The following is a 14,741-nucleotide window of genomic DNA, read 5'->3' on the forward strand; positions in this document are numbered from 1 at the left end:
ATTGAAGATGCAGGTGGGGACTGGGGCCATTATTGCGGGGTCAATATATCAGGCTCAGTCCGGTGCAGGCCAGTGCATGCGGGGAACATTAAATTGAAGCCACAAGGACATGGCCTTGAGGACTGGCAGGCACAACGTGGGCATGCGGGGTGTTCCTGCCTCGCCATGTGCTATGGTAACATCAGCGCAATTTATCAACATGAAGCACGGGCAGCAATCAATTGATCCATGCGCATCACCACTAAATTGCCTGGTCTGATCAATCCAACGCATTCAATGTTGATTTCCTGTCTTGGGTCTTGGACATGATGACTGGCTGCGACCAAATCAGACCAGGCATATTGCTAGTTCCACGCCAACCAAATTCAATGTTGAAGGGTACGGCCCGCAGACCCAGTGCCTCATCCGTCAACCACCTTGAAGGACATGGAGCTGGAGACATCCCGATGTGGTAATGAAATCACATTTTCCTCCTACTGGAACTCTCGTATACGGCTCAATTTGCCTGGCGACAACCTCTGTCACTCATTTCGCACTGTCATAGCTTATGAGACTCTAGTTTTAATATTCTCTCTCAACAGGTCCCATCTTCTGTCTTACAATTCAGCAACCCCGTCGCTTCCCCGTGTTTGACAATACAAGTCCACCAGACCCTAATACCAGTATCGTCCTACAACCCGCCGCAATCGTTGAATTCCTAGCTCTATTTGCTCCTTCTATAACACCACGACATTAGACATGTTCCGTGATAACACCTGTTGTATACATGATCTAAAAACATACCGTCGGAGTAGCGAATGAAAATCTGAACTCGCATGTGTCCGCCTCGGCTCCACGAGCGCTTGTCGACAGGTATTCGGGCCCTTGCCATGGATGATAGTACGACCCCGGAGTGAGCAAGACCTTTTGATTTGTCGACAAAAAATTAGTGTCCATAATCATCAAGTACGTTTCTCACTCAAGAAACTTACCTGTTCTTCATTCAAAGCATGCCAGAATTCAGATGCGAAAGCCTGCTCTGGATCGCTCTCAGTGTTTGCAGCCTTGATCTCACTGAAACGAGAAACGCCCTCAAGCAAAAACTGAGCCCATAAGAACATGCCGGCTGTTGGATCCACAAAGCGGAACACTGTCATCATCTCTCCCCCCTGGCTTCGCACACATGCTTTGTATTTGCGAGCAGACGATGAGAGGTGTTCCGATTCATCAATGAGTTCAAAGTTACCCTCGATGGCTCTCACCAGCCAGTCTCTTCTCTCCCTGTACTGAAATTGCAGTCCCTGTAGCCAGAGTAGGTATCCATCAATAGTCCATTGTTGTAACAATCCCAGGACGAAAAGTTGACTGAGGCCAGCTGGGTCCTGCGTCTCAACCTCAGTGGCCCGCAAAAGACGCTCCGTAAATATAGGGTTCGCAATAAAATACCCGAGACGCAGGCCAGGGAAAAGTGTCTTGGAGAAGGACTCTAAGCGAATGACTCGACCCTGTCTGTCGATGGATAAGAATGACGGGATCAGTGAGGCAACAAACCGGCTGATCGGAAGTTCCTCTTGGGCAACCCCTGGGCTTCCTGGTTTGAAGGCCGAATATTGAAGCGCGTAATAGGGGTCGTCCTCGACGATTATGATATCTTGAGACAGCATATTCAGAAAACGTCTCACGAGTAGCATGTCTATTACGTACACAACTTACCATGTTTCACACAGACCTCGTAAATTTGTTTCCTCCTCTCTGCAGAAATGGAAACGCCGGTGGGATTCGAGCCTATCGGCACGAGGTATAGCCTGAAAATGCATCAGCGGCGGGTTCGGGAGCAGCTCAACCGCCTTGTGGCCAGTGTGCTAACAGCCCAGGTATACACTCACAAGCTTGGCCGTTTCCCATTCTTCCTGTTGCGGCCCCATGAAGCCAGCATGTCGTCCAACTTGTCCGCTCGCATGCCCTCCGCGTCACCAACAACTGGAACTGCTTTGATGCCCAGGGGCGTCCAGAGTGCTTGAGCGGATGGATATACATACTCATCACATATCACATTGTCATTCTCTTCGCACAGCAATCCCACCACCTTGGCCCACGCATTGGTGTTTCCTGGATGCAGAAGGCAATCATATCGGTACAGAGGAGAATGCAGGCGGTCTGTAAGCTGTCTAGTGAGAGCAACAAGTTTTGCATTGCCTGCTCCAGTCCCTAAAATTTTGTAAGCATCGCGGCCGTGATCATCAGCTTACGTAGTAGCCATTTGGTTCATGTTCTTACCGTATTGGATGAACTGGTCCAGTTGGACGTCCCCGGCTTGATCATTCCGGCTGAAGAAGAGCGTAGCTGGGCTGTCTTTTAAGCCTGGATTCTCCGGGAGAAGTCCAGATGGTTTGGGGCATTCAAATGTCACACAGTCGAGAGCAAACAGGGATGGATGCGGCAAGCCTGAAGCGGCCAGTTAGCACTGGTGTGTGGTCTTGTCTTCACAGACGAGTTTAAGTTGACACTTCTCACCTCCTGCCAAGCTGACCATTCCATCTTGGCTCATGTACTTTATAATATCTTTTAGTGGAGAAGGGTGCCTCGATTTGCTTTTGCGATTGATGTGATGAGAGAGGTCAATCGCCTCTGGCATCGTCCCGTTGTTTACCATGGCGCAGTTCTGATGGTAGGGCTAGGTTCCTGTCAATCATGTCCACGTCGAAACTCGGCGGGGCTCATGTGTTGCAACGGACTACACCGATATTCTCTGATTCAGTATACTTTTGTGCAGTTCGCTTCATTGCCAGCGCTACCCTCTATCTTCTTGGGCAGAACTCGACCTTAAGGGCATTGTAGCGGATGGTCGGGGTGAGATCCGTTCCGCGCTACAGGAACCCATTACCGACTCTTGTGGGGTTAATGGGTTGCGACTAGTAGTACAGTCAATCCCTTGAAGAGCTCTTCAAAGATGTACTTGACTTTCGGACTAAGCACTTGACTTGGTCGAATTGGAATGGGGTACTGAATCATCACATTGAGCTGGAGAGACAAGCTCACCTATCGCACATCTGCCAGGCTGCCAGGGACGCAGGCGAGACAACGCTGCTGGAGACATGTTGCAAATTCACCACGGATGGCGGTTCAAGCATAACAAGCATTCTGACATACTTACTAACTACATGGCACCAAAAACGGTTTTACGACTTAACTCATCCTAGGGGTCAACATCTTTTCAGCCACTCCCGGACCAGGAACCGAGGGCGTGACGAGTTCACGGGGACTGGGAGGGAAACATTGTTGACAAATTAGCTGTTGTTCGGTTTGGCGGATGTCTCTCGTCAGCACTAGCAATAACGGGGACAAGTTGGAGTCGACATCAGCATGCATGCTGTGTTGCAAGTGGGCTTTTGGTGAGGGGAGAACATGAAGGCACAACATCCTAGTGCGGCGCCCTTCGAATCAACCTCAGGTCAACTTTTCCGCTGTAGCCTCGGTAAGATCAGGGTGAATCATGCCAGGCATCAGTGAAGTGGCTAACCTCGCCAGAAGTCAACAGCAGAACCCAGTATCAGCGCCTCTGCCGTGGCCTGGCCGTAATACCGCCCAAGGGTTTGGCAAGTTCCAGATTCTGTCTCCCCTGGCCGGGGCAAATAATCAGACGTGGCAATTCATGATTCGCAAAACTGTCTGACTCGGTGGGTTCAAATGTTGAAGCTCTATCTTACACCTGCTGCGCGCCGTTGGCAAGGTTTGGCACATTGCTCAGCCTACGCATCTTTCACTATCATCAACTCAACCACTTTTCCACCGTCCTCTATCACACGCCAACCCTCACTCTCAATTTCCTACTTTGTAGGTCGATTCTACTCCTCACGGCCTCGCACCCCGGTCCCCAAAGACATCAAAATGGCGACCATGGACGAGTTATTTCGGAATTCCATTCAACAAGCTGGATTACTGAAGAAGCCATCGTCGCTCATCCCGTGGAAGGCCGATGAACCATGGCCGCAGCCTTACTACCAATGGGACATTGACAGCGAAGTCTGGCAACCTATCAAGCAACTGGCATCCCCGGTCAAGGACCAGGCACCATCTATCTCTACCATATCTCTATACAGTTGGAACATTGATTTCATGCTGCCAGCCGCTGAGGCGCGAATGAATGCCGCTTTGGCTCACCTTGAGGAAGCGACAAGTCAGCTCCCTTCCACCACCGCCGCTGTGATCAATTTGCAAATGCAGTCCTTCGGACCTCATTACTGTGAGCCAAAAGCATTGGATTAGAGAAAGGTTCTACATCACAGATTTGGACAGCTCTGCATGGGGATCTGACTTGTATGGGACAACTATGCTAGTCGACCGCCGGCTACAGATCAGTTCATGCTTCCGAGTCCACTTCTCTGCCACACAGATGGAACGAGATGCACTTTTCGTCGATGTCACAATGCCAGTAACATCGAGGAAACTCCGCTTGGCAGACACGCACCTCGAATCATTAGCTTTGGATCCACCGCTGCGTCCGTCGCAGATGCGTCTCGCTGCAAAGTACTTGCAAGACGGCGAGGGACTGGCGGGTGCCATCATTGCAGGTGACTTCAATGCCATCCAGCCATTCGACGCCAGCTTGCACTCAGATAACAATCTCCACGATGCCTACCTCGATCTGGGCGGTCGGGAAGACTCCGAGGACGGTTTCACCTGGGGTCAGCAGGCGTTGCCCGCGCTGCGCGAGCGCTTCGGATGCTCGCGGATGGACAAGGCTTTCTTCTGTGGGACCGGTATCAGGCTTCAAGCGTTCGAGAGGTTCGGTATCGACGTCGAGATTGACGAAAGCAAGAAGAAGCAAAGAGATCGTTTGCTTGCGCTTGGCTTTGGCAAAGCTTGGGTTACCGACCACCTAGGTATCAAGGCCACGTTTGCAGTTGTCAACGACACACGCTTGTAAAGGTTGATATACGAACAAGGAACAATTTGTGACACAAGAGATTCGTGTGCTTTGGCTTCTAAGTCCCACTCAATGTCCCTGCCATGTACAATCATTTGGTTGAGTAGGACAAAAACTTTTAAAATCTTTCTAAGATTCTAGCTCTCTAACTATGAATGTTCGACGGCCCAGCGAGGGACTCGTAATACAAGTCTATCTTAGTCTTGGGCACAGCTTTGGACTGGTTCATAAGGATTACATCAACCGCCTTGACAAGAGTATCTTCCAAGGCCGTAAAACCTGTGTCCTTGCCCATTTTCTTCAGCACTTCGATACAGCGCTCATTGTCCACTTCCCCAGCATCCACCACAGACTCTTCGACAGACTTTAGCAGGATCTGTTCTGGAAAGCGTCTGTGCAGAATCTCAAGAATCTGTGTCCATGAGTATTTCCCGGCAAAGGCCAGGAGCCGTTCATTGTTCACGTCGTCAAGTGTCAACGCTGCCAGGTGCAACAATGCTGTATCTTCCACATCGACGTACCACTGTGGCGGCAACACTGATGGCGCAGCTGGGTAACCTTTAACAACGGCATCGATAACGGCCGAGGTGCTGCGATAGCTCAGGTGCTCTGGCGACATAGCTATGCCAAAGTTTACATTGGGTACAACTGTGTTGAAAGAAAACCGAGGATTATTCTTTTGTACCCATGCAAAGGCTTCTTGTTCGCCGCGGGCCTTGGCCGCACCATAGAGCTTGATTCCATGCCAACGAGGGTTGCCCTCACCATTCCATGGCTGAGTAGTTTGTTCAATTGCAACATTATTCCACGTACTTGGGTTAATTGTGTATGGCGTGCCGGTCGTGGGAATTGCGCAGGCGGCGAGCGAAGACGTTATAACCACGCTCTTGACGCTGCCTTCGTTTGCTGCAGCCTCAAGAAGCCGTAGATTGGATTGAATAGTTTTTCCAATAATACCCTGATTTTTTGGGTTCATATCCATATCCATAGCCACGTGGGCTACACCATCGATGCCTTTCATGGCTTCTTGAAACGCGCCAGGGGCATAGATATCGGCTACCTCAACAAGTTCGAAGTTGGAACCGAAGTAGGCTTTCATCCAACCACTTGAGGCAATGGATCGTACCGTACCCCGGACGGCATATCCGCGCTGTAGGAAGACATGGATGATTACGCTAGCAATATAACCAGTGGCGCCGGTAACGAGAATCAAGCCTCCTGTTGGGACTGAAGACATGGTAGAGACTGCAGGTAGTATTTCGTGTAAAAACTCTGACGAAACTATAGAGAATGCAATCTTGAAGAAGGGACATTGGACGGCTTTTATATACAAAGGCTTTGTATGTTATGCTTCACTTCAACGGACCACGTCAAAAGTTTGCTTGTATTACTCCATCGTTTTACCACTTTTGTCAACAACCTAACTGACGCATTCCCAATTTGGAATGCGAAGTGGATGGGTTGACTTGGGTCCATGACTGCAGTCCAATGAGAACTAGGTCCACCTTCAGGCCGGTCTCGATGCCTCTTCAACTCTCCTTGGCTTCGTCGTAACCTCTTCTCTTCTCACCCTTCTTGATATCCATCCTGGCAATACCAATGACTAATATCTCAACGCCTGCCTTCTTCTCCAACACCACATTGGTGCCATGCAGAGCTGGTCATGCTCCCACACTCCATACATTTGGAGTCGTAGACCACACGCGGATGAAGCGGCCCCATACCAAAAGCCGGCGAGGCTGCCTGGCGTGCAAGGGTCGAAGAGTAAAGGTATATACAAGACACCATTTCTCGATGCTTCTGATAACCAAGACATTGTTTGAACCTTACTTTAATAATTTAGTGCAATGAGCGTCTGCCGTGTTCTAGCTGCGTGAAGCGCAACATCCAATGTGTACAGCCGGCGCAGCGTCATGTGCGTCTCCCAGGCGTCACCAGCATCCCCTTTCGGACGGATTCACACTCCGATATTAACCTTTTCCATCTCGAGTTATTTCATCATTGGGATAAGGAGACCCGGTTAACGCTCGCTTTTCCCCAAGTCTGGCCTATTGTTATGCAGCGAGCTTTTGAGGTACAGTTGTCTCGACTACAGTAATCAAGTGCATCGTGATGGGTCTCAAGCTAATCTATTGTAGGAGGACTTTATTATGTCTGCTATCTTGTGTGTTTCCAGTATGCACCTCGCAAGTCTGTGCCCTCAGAGCACCAAATACTCGAATGCATCGATAAGGTTCATGGAAAGGACAATTCAACTCTTTCGCAAGAGTCTGGCGGCGCGTCCCCTGACCAAGGACAATTGGGAGTCCCTCATGGGCACAGCGCTGCTAATAAATTATATATCTTGGTTCGACCTCGGCTTTCTGGAGTCTGCGGAGAGTACTGGATACGCAACTAGATTAAATCTTGCCAAAGATCAACTGTTTTTCCTCAGCCCAAGCATTGTCAACATTTGGTTTCAGGCCATGCCCATTTTCATCGACGAAGGAAGCGTCTTTACGCAGATGATTTTTCAGAATCCGAGGGGTAATATCGAACAGTTTCTGGGCAGACGAGGTGAAGACCCAGCACGGTTTGTGGAACCATTCATGAAAACTTGGCATGATTCACGCCATCAGATCTGGGACCGCATGTCCAATGAGTCGACTATTTCCGGCTCAATACCTTATGCTCCTCGTCTTCTTTTTGGGCTAGAGGCCGAGCTTTCATGCCATGGTTCACCGTCACGAGCACCAAAGTCGGCTTCAGAAGAGAATAACAAAAGGCAACAACTGAGGCATCTTCGAGATGCAGTTACAAGAGTTACGTCGGAGTGTGCAACAATCAGGTCCTTGGAGACTTCAGCAACGTTGCTATTACAGTCACCCCGCCTTTCATTTGAAAGAATCATTCGTCGCATATCACCTCTTTTGTGCTGCGCTTCGCTAAAATCGAATCCACACGCACTGGCACTTGCTGATATTACACCGCTCGAGGCTGACATTGAACACCTGTTTTATGGGTTTCCAATTCTTTGCTGTGGGCCTCTTGCAAAGATGATTGCTGAGGGAGATTCTCGAGCTCTTGTCTTCTTATTTCACTTTTATCATGCGGCGCGCATATTGTTGTGTTCGAAAAGATGTTGGTGGGCATCTAACAGAAGCCATGTTATGGAACAGCTTATCTTTGAGGAGCTCAAGTCCCGAGAAGTTGATGTGTGCTTGCCAAGCCAACATGGCGAATTCATGGACGTGGAAATGACGAGTCCTAAATAATTCTTGGGTCAAACCCCCCCCCCCCCCGGGAAAAACATTTTACATTTCATACGCTTTGCATGGCATCTGATGTGGGTGTGAGATAAGCTGCATATGCTTTGACGCTTGGTCGTGCTTGACGACAAGTGTTAGACATGAGACATTATGTGTGTGTACTAGGGGCAGTGTAAGTCAGTGGGAACTTGGGAATTCCCACCAAAGAAGGCTCAATGCCAAGTTGGAACTTTTCGGGCACGCTTATTCATAGCGCAAGTATTGGCGATTGACATCCATTACTGTTTTATAAATGACAATTGCAGCAGAGAAAGACGTGGAATTGATGTGACGACAGTTTCTGACGAGCAGTGACAGCGATGCAGGGTAGGCCAAACTTACGGCCCCCAAATGTCTGTTGCCATGCCATGCCGTTCAATGTTCACATGCTTATGCTTGCTCTTTAATGTCAAGGTTCTCGTAGGCGACCATTGACTGCAGACATTCTCGCCACACCAATCCAGACCAGATCCACGAGGTCGGTTGGCAAGTTGGCCACTTGGCACTACCCACCCCATGCCCATGAGAACATTGAATGTACCAGACAGTATGTATGTGCCCAGTACCAAGCTGTGTGGCACCAGACCAGACATTAAAATGCACAAACATGTTGGCATTGGATGTTTGCACAGTACTCCGTCCACACCAGCACGACCAGTTGAGACTTTGTTGGTCAGCGTACCAAGGCCAAGGTACTCAAGTACATAGCCTAACCTCATATACCCCATGTCCGTTGCATTAATTGTGGATCTCTGCCCCGTTGCAAACCATTTCATTGATCTGTTTCATTTTGGCCATTCCTCATTTAGTCAATTAACCCGACTTATGAATTAAAACGCAGAAGGGATGCCTGCTACTGCACCTGACCAGTTGAGGAAGGTCAAGTTGTGAAGTCCGTTCCCCATTCCAGCTGTGACCCTACCTGACCAACTACCTCATCTTGTTCGCATTTCGAACCTACCAGACTCTATATGAGTCAAATAATCCGGCGCTCGCGATAGACGGCTTTGGCGATACCAACCGCGGTTTGCAGGTAGATCAATCAAGAACCCAGATGCCATGCCGGCTATAGGCTCATATCGCGGCTGCGACTCGTGTCGTAAGTGGAAGAAGAAGGTATGGCATCAATCGTGTGACTCGACTGACGACCTCACCAGAACCAGGAAACTGAGACTGAGACTGAGACTGAGACTGACAATGAGCGCAACTCCAGTGCGACAGTTCACAGCCCGGGCAACAATGCTCGCGCTGCAGGACCAGAAACATACCATGTGTAGGAGTCGGACAGCAACGATTCAAGTTCAAAGTCCAGTCTTCATCATCATCCACCTCTGGTCGTAGTAGTCATCGCAACCAGCAAGAGGTCTCGACGCTCTTTGTTGGTGGCCACGGCTCGCCACCACCGCTGGGTAGTCCAAAGCGGCCCTTGGGCAATCCCAATAACAGGATTGCTGAAAAACTAGTCTACCTTTTGGAGTCTACTCATACCGGCCACAGCTTACAGGCGTTTCGACCATATCTGTTCGATAACCTCCCTCGGCGCCTTGGCTATTCGGCCGCACTGGATGCTGCACTGGCGGCCTTCACCAGCCTCCTGGAGACTCAGCAATCGTCATATGAACAATTAAATCCCAGATCACTACAGTTATATGTTTCTGGTATTAAAGTACTTCAACGTTCGCTCGCCAATCCAACATCAAGAGGTGAACCCAATACCTTGTGCGCGGCGCACATCATCTCGGAGTGTTACGTGTGGATAGCGCAGGATAATAGCAATGCCCGCCGGCACAGCGAGGGTTTATCGTCCCTAATGAGCAGTTTAGTACATGAAAAGCCAAAGGATTCCTTTCTGCGTAGTGTGTGCTTTGCCATAACGTCAAATTTAGTAAGTGCTCTCCATTGTGATTTTGAGAAGCGACGCCTGAACTCTATATAGCTAACGCGAGAGATCAGTTACAAGATAGCATATTTAACTCGGATATTCAGCTCAGCCCATGGATCCAGAATCTGTATGATGTCCACGAACCGCTGCCACCTTCAGACGACGTCCAAGCAACCTCGCATTTGCCGAGATTTAGTGTACCACTACTAGCCATGATTCCAGACCTAATAAGGCACCCCAAGGAAAACGAAGCACGAATACAATGGGTGTATAATTCTATACTTGATCGCCACCTGCAAATGAAAGTCTATTTTAGCGCTAATAAGGACAAGCTGTCTCAGAACACCTATCATGGCATGTTATGCAATGGGCAGTATGGGGCATATATTGCCATTGGAATCACACTAAACGCGATACTACGTGTTTTAAATCCGAACAATATACTGCTAGCCACTGAGCAGTCCATCTTTTGCGGTGACGCCATTATTCTCGCGGAGAGAGCGAAGGAGGAACGACCGCTAGCGGCGCACCACGTACCCCAAGCTATAGTGTCTGCGTGGTGTGTCACAGGAGATAGTAAGACAAGAGAAAGGCTACGGCAGCTGATTGAGGATTACCGAAATACATATGCAATGGCCAAACTTCTACAACACATTTCATACTGGCAGGTGGCGCCAACCCGGCTGATGGAAATACCTTGGTTTCGATTAGACTGTACAAAGCAGAATAGTCAAGGCGCGGGAGATGAGACAAGCATGGATAGAAGGACAGACAGACGGACAGAAGGAACCAGCAGGGAGGTGCAAGAGTTTTGTTGCATTCTATGACCTGGCATGGGATGACGACACGACTATACAACTTGAGTCTGGGATGGCCATCTCATGTTTGGGTGAATGAGACTGGCGGCACTCAATTGTATGTCCTTGTAGTTGACGACGACCTTAAACGACAATCAACATAGCGATATCAACCTCAGCTTCAAATTACACTGCCTATTCAGCATGAGAGCAACAAGTTCCATGGCCAAGAGCACATGATATGCGCAGGGCTCTAATTATGTGTACTCTTATACCCGATTCAAGTACACTAGTTGATACCTGCAAAGTAAAATAGTTGACGCATATAAGATGATGTTATGAATTTCACTAGCAGGACCTTGACTGAACCAGGTGTATACCTATACTTGTTAGATAATTCTACTTGACAGTATTTGACGCGAGTTGGGCTTGTTGGCTGTTGGGGGCATTTATTACCTTAGTAGCTGCATGTGCAGCTGCATAAGTCAACCAGACTTGACTGAACCAGGCCAGAACAGCATTTGGGTGTTGATGTTTGCGTATGATCAATCAAGTCAAGCCTCTACAGCTTCAGTTGACGTCTAGTCTTGGAGGCTACATGCAAGGGCAGTCTGGTCCAGTCTGGCTTGGTTCGGTGCTCAAGTGCTGCCAGGCACCGATTGTGCATGTGCCCCAGTGCCCTCCAGTCTCCAGGCCCACATGCACCAGATTCAATCAATTAATGTCAACTGGTCTGGTCTGGTCAACAGGATGGAATTTGATCAATTCAATGCTATGTGCCAGGCCGTCTGGTCCAGTCTGATGTCTGGTCTGGTTGACCCCGCCAGCATTGACACTTGAACCACCTGCAGACATCTGACTGGAGCTGTTCGGCATGCGCTCCGCTGTGTCCCCGCTGTTGGACGAGGCACTGGGGGCTTAGGGACATGGGTGTGGGCTGGGTCCATTGGTTCATCGACACTAGACCCCAGTGCCAGCGCCTCAAGTGCTGCCGGCCAGCCAGACAACACCAGACTGATGCACCAGACATTGAGTCCAGTCGCCAGTCCCAGTTGAGCAGGTCCTGGCTTGGTCAGTGCATGGGCTGGTCAATGCCTATCAAATGTCCAGATGTCAGTGCTGGTCTGGCCTGGTCAAGTCAACTGTTGCCTGGCCGAGTTCCATGTCAGACCAACAACTTTTTTTTTTCTCCAACTTTGCACAACAAACTTGGCCTCTTCCCGTCCTACGAAGCTCCTCATGTCGAGATTTCGCCGGTGCATGCGAACTGGCTTTCGTCCGTCGCCAACCGTCGTTACTCACATCTGATCCTGCCCGCATCGATTCGCGCAACCCGACACGCCGAACGCAGCATTCGACGCCAAGACATCAAATCAAATTGACGAAGACAATGGCGACCACCGAGGCTGGCGGTGGAGACATGGAACGCCGCCCATTGTTGAGACGCTCCTCTACTGGCCGCAACACGGTCGAAACTGCCGACAATGTGTCCCTTAAAGAGCATACCAATTTCTCAATTTACATCGTTGTATTATTGCTTGCTATATTCGCAATGTTTCTTGGCGAGTCTTTTCAAGAACCGGCCTTTGGGGAGATAGAAGAGGGCATCTTTTGTCGGGAATACTTTTCCAACGTCACCGACACCGCAAATGACCCGCGATGCAAGGACCAGCGCATTCAGTCGAATATATCCATGTTGGAGGCTGTAGAAGCGACCATTAGATTTGCAGTTTCTCTTCTTACCGGTATTCCTTATGGTATTGTTGCTGAGAGGTTCGGTCGCCGACGCGTACTTGTCGTTAGCATGATTGGCATGGCATTGAGATACCCACTTGATTTGATAGTTTGTGCGTATTTCCAGAGCGTCTCTCGACTTCCCTTTTTTTTTTTCTTTTTTTTTTTCTTTTGTCACGCCTATGCGACGACAAAACAACAACGCTCAAACTAACATGGAAGCTCTAGTCAAGCTTTTCCCCATACGATTTTATTGGCTTGTGGCCCTTGTAACTGGTTTGGGAGGAGGAATTACCGTCTTCATGGCGATAGTATACACCATTCTAAGCGATATAAGTACCCAAACACAACGGTATGCGCCCGAATTCTATTTTGGTCTCAACTTTTCTCAGTGTATCACTAACACAACATCTACAGTGCCACCGTCTATTTTTATGTTTCTGCGATATTCGCTGGTACACCGATTATTGGAAATCCTCTTGCATATCTTGCAATGAAGCGTGGACCGTGGTTTTCGTCTTATATATCGATTGCTTGTAATCTTGTTGCAGTTCTTTTAACACTTCAAATCCCAGAGACGAAACATGTCGCGAGTTCGCAGAACGGAGGCTTAGAGAATGATAATAGTGCGGAAACAGAGAACTCGTCAAGCCAAAACAATGAAACACTTCCCACACTTTCCAAAGCCAACATTCTATCTTCAGCTAGAGATGGCATTATCTCGTTACGCGGTATCATTTGGGACAACAAAAGATTAAGCACTGTATTATGCTCAACCCTGTTTACGAGGTTGGGCAGCTATACACATGCTTTGCTAATGCAGTACATCGCGAAACGATATTCAATGAAATGGTCCGAGGTTAGCAGTCTCTTACCCTGGTTTGCTCGCTGTGGGCGGGCCTATAGGACGCACACCATGCTAACAATACTTTTGGCACAGGCCAACTTGGTAATAACGCTCAGGTTCTTGAGTAAGCTAATACTCGTCCTGTTCGTCTTGCCTGTTGCTAGTCACCTTCTTCTACGGGCCCATGTCTCACCGCTTGCCAAGGACCTGCTGCTGGCGCGATGTTGCATCGTGATTACAGCTGTAGGAGCATTTGGCATTGCGTCAGCTGCCACACCAGCTGTACTAGTAGTGTTTCTTGTCCCCTTTGCTTTTCTCGAGGGATTCAATGCAACCGTGAAGAGCTTCCTAGCACAGCTTGCGGGAGGCGACCGAACTGCTATTGTTTTCACGGCAGTAGGTGTATTAGAGAATGTGGGAGTGTTATTGGCTGGCCCAGCTATTGCTGGCACATTCAGCGTTGGCCTTCGGTGGGGAGAACAATGGTATGGGCTCCCTTTTGCGGTAGCTGGGGCTATGTTTAGTGTTGCTGCTGTCATGGTCCTGAGCATCCGAATCTACAGCGAAGATGCAGCTGAGCGGGAATAATCCGAGACTTACGTCTTGCTATTGTCTTAAACCATGTACTATATCGTATACGAGATATGATACTGTGACGTTATTTTCCTGCTACTGACGGACGGTCCCGCATTTTAGACTGGGTGTTCAATAGCTATTCTATGGCTGCAACAGATGTGGCCAAACCACCAGACGGCCAAAGCTATTTGCCTTGACATATGTCAAGTAGCTTCCCCACAAGCATTTTAACATTTTACAGGCTAACAATGAATCGGCCAACATGCATTGACAACTCAGGCACAACGGATAAAGAGGAATTACTACAGGTACAGCATGCGAACAAAGCGCAAGCCACCGACTTTGCCGATGTGGCTTCCGACCCTTTTTCAACGGGCCGAGACGGAGTTTTTCCCAACATCTGCATGAACCGCAGCAGGTGGCGCAATCTGAGCCTGTTGGACACCACCTGAGGGGGAACTTTTGTCTCCAGATGTCAGCCAAGACAAAAATTTTGGCCTTCTGCAACCCATTGAGACACCTCAAGCTGGCTGCTTGCCCTGGTTGGTAGAAGAATTCAGTAGCCGAGAAATTAGAGTTAGGAGGTTAGGCCCTCGACGTTACGATCAATTGATGCGTGTAGTTCGACAACGGCAAAGGAAGATGTGAAGGGGATAAAAGGAGGGTAAAAAAAAAAGTAGTAGTGCTAGGGTACGGTTTCTCGGTAACACAT

At 49.0% G+C, this 14,741-nt stretch overlaps 5 protein-coding genes across 5 annotated transcripts; 4 read left to right on the top strand and 1 right to left on the bottom strand.

Annotated features, from left to right (window-relative positions):
- Positions 1–3,867: 3,867 nt before the first annotated feature.
- On the top strand, positions 3,868–4,906 carry VFPPC_10179 (endonuclease/exonuclease/phosphatase family protein; the record flags this gene model as incomplete). The annotated part of the gene is made up of 2 exons (XM_022428699.1): positions 3,868–4,222; positions 4,317–4,906. 2 exons carry the CDS (start codon positions 3,868–3,870, stop codon positions 4,904–4,906), a joined length of 945 nt encoding a protein of 314 aa, XP_022284008.1.
- A 145-nt stretch (positions 4,907–5,051) lies between these two features.
- On the bottom strand, positions 5,052–6,143 carry VFPPC_10178 (NAD dependent epimerase/dehydratase family protein; the record flags this gene model as incomplete). Its single annotated transcript, XM_018288594.1, has 1 exon — positions 5,052–6,143. One exon carries the CDS (start codon positions 6,141–6,143, stop codon positions 5,052–5,054), a length of 1,092 nt encoding a protein of 363 aa, XP_018137202.1.
- Positions 6,144–7,410: 1,267 nt separating this feature from the next.
- Positions 7,411–8,160, top strand: VFPPC_10177 (C6 transcription factor; the record flags this gene model as incomplete). The annotated part of the gene is made up of 1 exon (XM_018288593.2): positions 7,411–8,160. The coding sequence occupies one exon, from the start codon at positions 7,411–7,413 to the stop codon at positions 8,158–8,160; it is 750 nt and encodes a 249-aa protein (XP_018137201.2).
- A 1,151-nt stretch (positions 8,161–9,311) lies between these two features.
- Positions 9,312–10,902, top strand: VFPPC_16889 (transcription factor Cys6; the record flags this gene model as incomplete). Its single annotated transcript, XM_018294642.1, has 3 exons — positions 9,312–9,314; positions 9,407–10,084; positions 10,147–10,902. 3 exons carry the CDS (start codon positions 9,312–9,314, stop codon positions 10,900–10,902), a joined length of 1,437 nt encoding a protein of 478 aa, XP_018137200.1.
- Positions 10,903–12,262: 1,360 nt separating this feature from the next.
- Positions 12,263–14,041, top strand: VFPPC_10176 (MFS transporter; the record flags this gene model as incomplete). Its single annotated transcript, XM_022428698.1, has 4 exons — positions 12,263–12,734; positions 12,835–12,964; positions 13,024–13,435; positions 13,547–14,041. The coding sequence occupies 4 exons, from the start codon at positions 12,263–12,265 to the stop codon at positions 14,039–14,041; spliced, it is 1,509 nt and encodes a 502-aa protein (XP_022284007.1).
- Between the last annotated feature and the right edge of the window lie 700 nt (positions 14,042–14,741).

The sequence above is a fragment of the Pochonia chlamydosporia genome (genome assembly GCF_001653235.2).
Source record: "Pochonia chlamydosporia 170 chromosome Unknown PCv3seq00010, whole genome shotgun sequence".
Taxonomy (NCBI): domain Eukaryota; kingdom Fungi; phylum Ascomycota; class Sordariomycetes; order Hypocreales; family Clavicipitaceae; genus Pochonia; species Pochonia chlamydosporia.